The following is an 8600-nucleotide window of genomic DNA, read 5'->3' on the forward strand; positions in this document are numbered from 1 at the left end:
GAGTTATACCAGGTTCAATGAATGTCGAGTTTCAAGACGGAATAGGAAGCGTTTACATATGCCAGTGCACTGTGGATAAGCATGTATTTTCAATATTTCACAGGGTTTGGTGAAAAATCCGTAATTTATAAAACATAACATAATTAAATTAACTTAAAAAACATATTTATATTAAAACACATGAATAAAATGACACGTCATTAAAAAAAAATTGATATGACCGTTGGTAATTTTTTATAATTTTTGTAAAAAAAAATAAAAATTGAGACATATTTTTGTTCAAATTTTCATTTAATTTTTTTATTTTTAACAATATTTATAATGACCGGATTAATATAGTTGTTGATCTTTTTTTGAAAGTAATATAGTTGTTGATCTTGCACGGCCACAAATTTTTTTTTAAAAAAAAATGTTGGTGGATTTTACTGTGCAACGGCAAGAATCTCCACGTGCGATTTTCTCGCTCCAGATGGACCAAGGAAGTTGATGATTCTACGGCCGTTGTGGATGCTCTGAGTACGAACATTACTATACTTGTTTGATCCCCAAAAAGAAACTGCAAGAGGAACTAATATAAGCAGGTGGATCCTAATAATTTTTGGGTCTGAGTCTAATTTTTAAAAGAGGCCTTTAATTTATAATGTACGTTCATATTATTTTAGACCAATTACAAATTTTTCGATTTAAACAACGCGCAATAGTCAAAATATTTTTATTTTAATTGAGTAATAAGATCAAAAATGTACAAAATGATTACTATAAAACAACTCGTCTGACAGTTTAAAGCTATCAATATTGATCAAATTGTAATTTTTTTTTCTCAATTAATTATAACATAACCAATTTATTCAATCTTTTCTAATGACATGGTTTATTCAGAAAATGTTTTGAAGAACTTTAAATTTGAAAAATTTTGTTTTGCACTTACAAATGTAAAAAGTATAGTCAACAAGATTTTATAAGCAATGTAAGCATTTGATAAATATTCATCTATTTTTTTCAAGTAATTCACTACACCATTGCCGATTTTGTTCCTCTTCGTAATGATAACTTCAAGAATATCAACCCGAAAATAAATCGTCCTCATTAATATCAGAACAACCACTATGAGTTCAGAAAATATGTTTTTATATTGATCCAATTACATTACTATATAATAAATTTAGGTAATAAAAAAAGATTTTTTGTTTATATTGGACAGAGAAAAATAATTTATATTTGAAAAAAAATTATCAAGAGACCTAGGAATAATAAACTTCATAAATAAATTTATCAATAGACCCAAAAATAATAAAAAAAAAGTTTATATTAGGCAGTAGGCAAAAGAAAAATAATTTTCTGTGATATAAATGAAAAAAGTCCAAGAATAATTAATTTATATTGTATCAATTTATATTTTTATATAATAGTTTTTTTTTTTTGAAAATTATGAGCCCAAAAAAAATGGGTCCGAGTCGGACGACTTTTCTTCCTCAAACTAGGAATGGCCTGAATATAAGACAAGAACAAGCACACATATACTAGGATAATAACGTGCAAGCACCAATATGTTTAATTATTAAAAATTAAATTTTTGTAATTTGTAAAAAAAATAATTATAATTAATAAAAAAATATATAAAGAGGACAAGGTCATGAGAATCTGTGGTAAGTTTTAAAATATGATAAATTACGACATAATCTACTCTAATTTTTCCTGTTTTTCTTATTTTGAGGTAATTAATTAGTTTTGACTTAAAAATACCAAATGTGGTATATATATATATATGTATGTATAGATATGATCTCAGGTGAGGTCAGTCAAGTCCAATAATCCTAAGTTCAAGATATTTAAGCTCAAGAGGCCGATCGAGAGTCATATTTTCCTCGTAATAATATTTACATTTGGGAGTTGGGTAATTGGAGTTCGAAGATTTTAAATTAATTCTAAATATACTTCATATGTTTTTAACTATTTTGATCATGTGAATATTTAGAAAAATAGGGAATGCCCCAAACTAGAGTTTTATTTTACATTTTAGATATTTTTTTCCATTTTTAAGACATGAAACTCTGGTTAAGAAAACTTTATTTCTAGTTTCATTTGAAACAAGTATCTTGGAGTAGGTAGCTTAGCTTGCTTTCCTATACGGGAAACTTGGCTGAGGTAAAATTAACATTTATTTTATTTCGTTGTGAGAAATGAGAGAACGCTTGTGAAATTCTTATATAGCACAAAGCCCCTTATAAAACTTTAATTAGCTATTTAGTCTTTCACCTTTAAAAAAAATTAGATAAAAACCCACTGCGTCGAAAATTATTGTTGCATGCATTTGAAATGCAATTAGTCATGTTTTTTTGAATTATTATTACGTACCTCAAATGACTGAAATACTCTTAAATCATTAAGTATATTATTTGTTAGTATGTTTTACTTTGTCCAACTTTTTAACATATAATTTTTTAATTATATTAATTTTAAAATTTTAAATTTATAAATTTGAAAAATAATATCATTCGTAACAGTGAATTCACTAACTTTCTAACCGAAAATATTATTTTAATTAATAATATGAAATATAATTAATAATTGTATTAATAATACTGTGAAAATATTAAATAAATGACCATATTAATAAAATTAACATGGTAATAAAATTATAATGACATTAACAAAATCTTAAATTATACGTGAATAAACAAAATCCATTTCCTTATCTCTCAAGTGATTCAAATTAATCACATATTGTTATTATTCAAGATGATATATATAATATTTTTTTTTATCAGTTTTCTCAATTATATATTTTTATATTAATCAATCGGTTTATAAACTTCATTTTATTTGATTTTAAGTTTCGCATAATATTTTGAATAAATTATATTATATATAGTGTATATATATATCATATGAATATATTGTAATTCTATTAATGTATTAGTAAATATCGGTAAAACAAATTATGATTTACATGAAAAATGATTTGAAAATTAAAATTTTCAATTGACACGATAAATATAATATATTTTAATATGGTTGAATTTTTATTAAGATGTTCAATCATTGTAAGTTAATAAATTTTCATCCTAATTTTATTCATTTAATTCTTTTATTAGAATTTTATGGAGAAAAATCTTTAAGCATGATTGATATATGTGTTTTAGATCGAAATTTTAACAATGTAAAATCAAATTTTACTCAAATACTCCGGTCCTAATGCAAGGAGGGCCATTAAAGAATAAAGATCGATCAATCATTTTAACTCTGATATTAATTTATTTCAAAATATTTTTTATTTTGATAAATTTCTTTAACTTGGCTTTTATTTTGATTTTTAAGCACCCTTATCTTGTATTCAAATATTACTAATATTACTAACTAGTATTAATTTGAATATTACTATTTTTATTTAGTTGATCACTAATATTATTAATGATTTTTATTATGTATTTTTAGAAATTACAAAATAATAAAAATAACATGTTTGGTTAGCAATTCACTATTTCAAATAGTACTAATTTTCAGCTTCATAAAATTTAAAAATTTATAAAATTAAAAAAATCATATGTTAAATATTTGAACAAATAAAAACCCACTAACAAATAGTAACTCAAGTACTTGAGGGTATTTTTTGTCATTTGAGATAATGAAAAAAAAAAAAAAAAATCACTAGCAGATAGTATTTTGAAGTACTTCAGGGTATTTTTGTCATTTAAGATAATAAAAAATAAAAACAATCATGACCAATCTCACTTTCAGCACGTGCAAGTATAATTTCCCACGCAAGGGTGTTTTAGCTAATTTTTTGAAAGACAAATGACTTGATAGCTAATTAATTTTTTATAAACAGATTTTGTGTTACATAAAAATTTCACAAGGGGTGGAATGTTATTAGCACATTATCTGAGACCTAGATTTCAAGAATGGAGCGGTAGCTAGGAAGTGCATTTTACCACCATTCCTCCAAATTTTATTTTATTTTATTTTATTTTTAAAATAAGACAAGATGGAAGATAATACTATGCAAATAAATTTTACGCATCTCTGTGCGCATCTTCCACCGTTCAAACTTTGGTCAGTTCATTTTGTAAAAAAACAAAAACAAAAACAAAAACAAAAATCAGTTAATTCAGTTTGAGAAACTCGGTTCAGTTGGTTCGGTTTTTTTAAACGAAATCAGCTCAATGCCAAACGTGTGTAGCGTGTGCTCAAAGGATCTCAGGCCTACCTTATGTTGGAAGTCATATCTCAGATCAAATCCAGCCACCAGAAAAGAGACCAACCTCGAGAGGGGTCGAGCCTTACATGTAAAATACTTCAAGACTAATCAGTCTAAGAAAAACATTAACATAGTACATACGAATTGAAAAGAAAAAGAGCTAAGCTGATTGAGATGACGAATTTGAGACAACTGACACTGAATCCTACATTGCAGATTGATTATAGATAAATCTTTGCGAATTTACTTTCGAGAAGTTGATCGGTCCTTTTCCGCCCCTACAGGGACTAAAAGTGTACATTATAAAAGTGTAATACGAACAGACAGAATACAACAGTATCGCATACATCAAATGGTGTAAATATATTTTGAGCTATCTATTCCTGGATTGGTAGGTATCAATCTATGGTAAAGAAAGCCTCCCATTTAGAAGATTTCTCCATCACCGCCAACAATCTGCAAATGTAAAAGCATGCAGAAAATTAAGCACCCTCCGTGTTCTGATCATTCCCGTTTATGCAACGACAAAAATTCAGGATATGTACACTGTTGGTTATGTGATCTGCATTGGTTTGTTTACAAGTGCAATAAACATCACAATTCACAAGAATAAACAATTCAACACGAAGACATTGAAGTACGGTAATGCATATGCTTGTCATTTCCCGATTTTTCCCTGATTTTTTTCTGTCCAAATAAAAATTAATATGTTCGAAAAATATAATATAATACACAAGGCAGGAACACGACTACTATACAAAAAAAATCTTGCTGTCACAAATTGAGCACTCCACCTAGCAGTTCAAAGTTCCAGATCAGCATAGAAATTTGAGTTCAACAGTGATTAACATACCTCAGTTTATGGTCATGATCACTGGATTTAGACCGATTTAAGCAGAATACAGCAAAAAAGGCACTGCAGAAACAACCAGATAAAATGCTGTAAATCTTGCAACTTAAACTTAAAATGCTTATCTTGAACCAAGTAAACAAATGTGAATAAATAGGGTACCAAGTACAAATAGCCCATTGTATGCTTAAAAAACGTTGACCATCCCCACATAACATTTTTTTTTTCAATTTTCACAGCTTCAATTCTCATAAAAAGCTCATAATGATGGCCATCTTGAGGCTTCACGAACTGGCAATCCAAAATTAATTGGTATATTTGAAGGAAGTGACAGAAGATTAAGTTAGTGATCGGGATTGCTTATAGGAAATTTTGTAAAGGAAATCTCAAAAGTACGTTCTAGAAGCAATCTCAAAGACTACCTGACTGATCCAGTCCACGTGCCACATAAACTAATATTTCGTCATTCTCATGATATTGCAAATAATATATCACCAATATTCTGAGTACCGTCAAGTTCAATCACAAATTGCATTGGATATGATGCAGTTTCCACCACAATCTTAATATATTTCAACCTAAACTAAATTATCTTTTAGCAAGCACTTGTATTTACTATTACAAACATACAATCAATTTTTGCAATCTAACTAGCAAGATAGTCCTTACATGCAAAGCATATATTTTGTATTACTACCAGCCAACACATTTTATTCTAAAGTGTTGATTGAAAAAGCCAGAGCATACCGACTAGAAAAAAGGTTAGCATCAAAGCAAGCATGAAACGAAGAGAATTGGCCGGTAATATGGGAGACACCGATTGTTGTCTTTGACTTCTATAACCTCCTCTGAAGCGCTACACAACACAGACAGATGTTCAGGATATTACATAAACCACAAGACCAAAAAAATGTCAAAATACTTCCTCAGAAAATGTTAAAATATAAGGTTATTGTAAAACAAAAAATATATATGTTATAGGATCAAAATTGTCATTTTTAAGATTATGATATATCATGAAAACGTAACAAGCATATCAGAATCTCAAATGGACAATCTAAATTGCAAATTAAAACCGACTAAAGAAATAACGAAGCTACTTTAAGACTAAAAGTTAAAGGCTATAATCCTCCAGTTTACAGTGAAACGAACACAAGAAAAATGGCAAGAAACGTCAATATCATAAGTCATAACAGAACTATCCCTACTAGATGTATTCTGACTAACCTGATTTACCCAATTCATAATTTTTGACTGGGTTAACCACCCCTTAGCTTCAGGATCTTGTTCGCTTCTTGCCCTCCAAAATGAGGGCTTGGGCCCCTTCTCTTTAGGTGTTGCTTGTGTCAATGAATTTTGTTGCCTTTCATCAGTGTCAATTACAATCTCGAGAGCGTTTTTATCCGGAAATTTCATGGTTCGAAGATTACAAGTTAATTTATCAGCTTGAACTGAGATTTCATTCCCCATGTCGTTAAGTTTTCTCTTCTCTAGTTCCATGAGACAGCCGAAAGATCCACGGCTTGTGATAACTTCCAAATTTTTTCCGTGATTCGGGATTTGTGTTTTGGAAGAAGCTTCCAAACCAACGCTACAATCTTTTTCCAAATAATTTTTTTTCTGAATATATGAACTACTCGCTGCTTCCTCAACCTTTTCACATTCATCTTCGATCTTCAGTGATGTCCCAGGAATTCCAGAAAGAAAAAGAGCAAAGCCTTCACAATTTTCTTGATCTAAGTCGACCCATCGCAATGATTTCTTCTCTTCCACATTAAATGATTCTTTCAGCGCCACTTCAACTTGGGAAATTTGATCTTCTAACACCGAAACAAATTGCCTATGACGAGTTATTGTAATATCATCAGCGTGTTTTCGGTAGCTCACACGGACAGCCTTTTCAAACTCTTCCAACTATTATGTTTTCACACAAAATTTTAAAGAAAGAAACTAGTAAGTTCAATAAATTACAAGATTTACAAACCTAACCAAAAAAGAAAATTGATTGTATGGGAGTAACAAAGAACAAGAAAGGGGTCACTCCACATCTAACAAATCAATAGATTTCACATCCCGAAAATGAGACCATAAGCATTAAATTTGTAATCGCTCAGCGTATCAGACCTGCCATTTTGCCGTGCCTAATGCCCTCTGCAGTTCTCTACCAAGTTCATCTAAATGCTCAGGTATCAGCCCTTCTCTCTTTGCTCTGAGCCATGTCCTGTAAGCTGATTCCATTCTGCCAAAGCAAAACACAAATTTGGATCCCATGACATGCATTAATTTTCAATTCGTTCTACCACAACATAAACATAAAGTGGGTTGGATATATAGCATACAGCTCTTTTATAATAAAATTTCCAAGAAACAACAGATTATTGAACTATGTAAGTAGCAGTTGTATGACGTTCCAAATTATTTCAGCAGTAAACTTCACAATATCTCCTACTCGTTCCCTCTCCATGCTTACTAAAGTTGAATGCTTGCATACAAAATAGACGAAGTACAACTCAACATCACATGTAAAAGTACAAACTAAATGAAAAAAAGACATGAAATAAAAACGATACATGAAAACAATAAAGAGATTCGTAACTCTCAACTTTCTTAGAACCAAAACAAAGGCCACGGAGACAAGAAAACAACAAAAAAAAAGGATAGGAAAATATTCAAACGACAGATAGAGAGCAAGAATCAACAAAATAAACCAGACCCAGATCAAAAGAAATACTGAACAAAACAAGATATTAAAAAATCCCCAAAAACAAATCGATCAGATGAACGCACTCACATATCGGCAGATTGTTGGACCTCTTCAGCGGCAGAGAAAAAGGTGTCTTTTTGCCATAAATCAAAACTATTCGCTACCAACATTTTCCCCGCTTCGATCTTTCTTTCTTTCCCACCAAAAAAAAAAAGTAGAAATAAATATCAACAATACCCAAAGCTTCAATATTTATACGAAAATATTTCGCATTCCCTCTGTTTTTTCAAGGTAAAGAAATCCCCAAGAACTTGTTATCTTCTCCCCCCACCTTCACTTCTTCGCCAGGGAAAGCAAAGAATGAAGAAAGAGAAATAGCAGAACAGAAAGAAAAGTAGAGAGAGAGAGACGCGAAAACGAATCTGCTCTTGCTTCTGTTATGTTTCCTTCCTAATTTCTAATATCATTAATACACCAATTCTTAACAAAAAAATAAACCAATTTTTTAGTTGGGTTTTATTTTATTATTATTATTATTATTATAAAATAAAAAGAATTAAGAATATAAGTATAAGAATAAGAATACAATGATTGTTTTATTAAATCCTCAATTTATATTTGTTGTAGAGTCAAAACTAGAACAACCACTCACTAATTACTAATTAGTGCATTTTAAAAGGAAGAATTACTCACCAAACATAGACATTCTGCAGGTGAAGATTGTTCCATATCCACTCAAAATATTCTTTAATTTTTTTATTTTTTTATTTTTTTTGAGTTGAGGGTGAGATTATTTTAATTAGTTGTTGAACATGAGAATGTTAAATAAGTTACACATCATCGACAAA

The 8600-nt window shown here is 29.5% G+C and overlaps 1 protein-coding gene across 2 annotated transcripts; it reads right to left on the reverse strand.

Moving 5' to 3' along the window:
• Positions 1-4385: 4385 nt before the first annotated feature.
• LOC140891229 (uncharacterized) lies at positions 4386-8173 on the reverse strand. 2 transcript variants are annotated; one of them, XM_073299611.1, is made up of 6 exons: positions 7840-8173; positions 7173-7287; positions 6276-6962; positions 5796-5904; positions 5052-5114; positions 4386-4654 (listed from the first exon to the last, which is right to left on the reverse strand). In XM_073299611.1, the coding sequence occupies exons 1-5, from the start codon at positions 7920-7922 to the stop codon at positions 5089-5091; spliced, it is 1020 nt and encodes a 339-aa protein (XP_073155712.1). In that variant the 5' UTR covers positions 7923-8173; the 3' UTR covers positions 4386-4654; positions 5052-5088. The 2 variants fall into 2 exon arrangements, with proteins under 2 accessions (XP_073155712.1, XP_073155713.1); XM_073299612.1 differs by having other exon boundaries at positions 7836-8173.
• Positions 8174-8600: the final 427 nt, after the last annotated feature.

This window comes from Henckelia pumila, chromosome 3 (assembly GCF_033568475.1).
Source record: "Henckelia pumila isolate YLH828 chromosome 3, ASM3356847v2, whole genome shotgun sequence".
NCBI lineage: Eukaryota > Viridiplantae > Streptophyta > Magnoliopsida > Lamiales > Gesneriaceae > Henckelia > Henckelia pumila.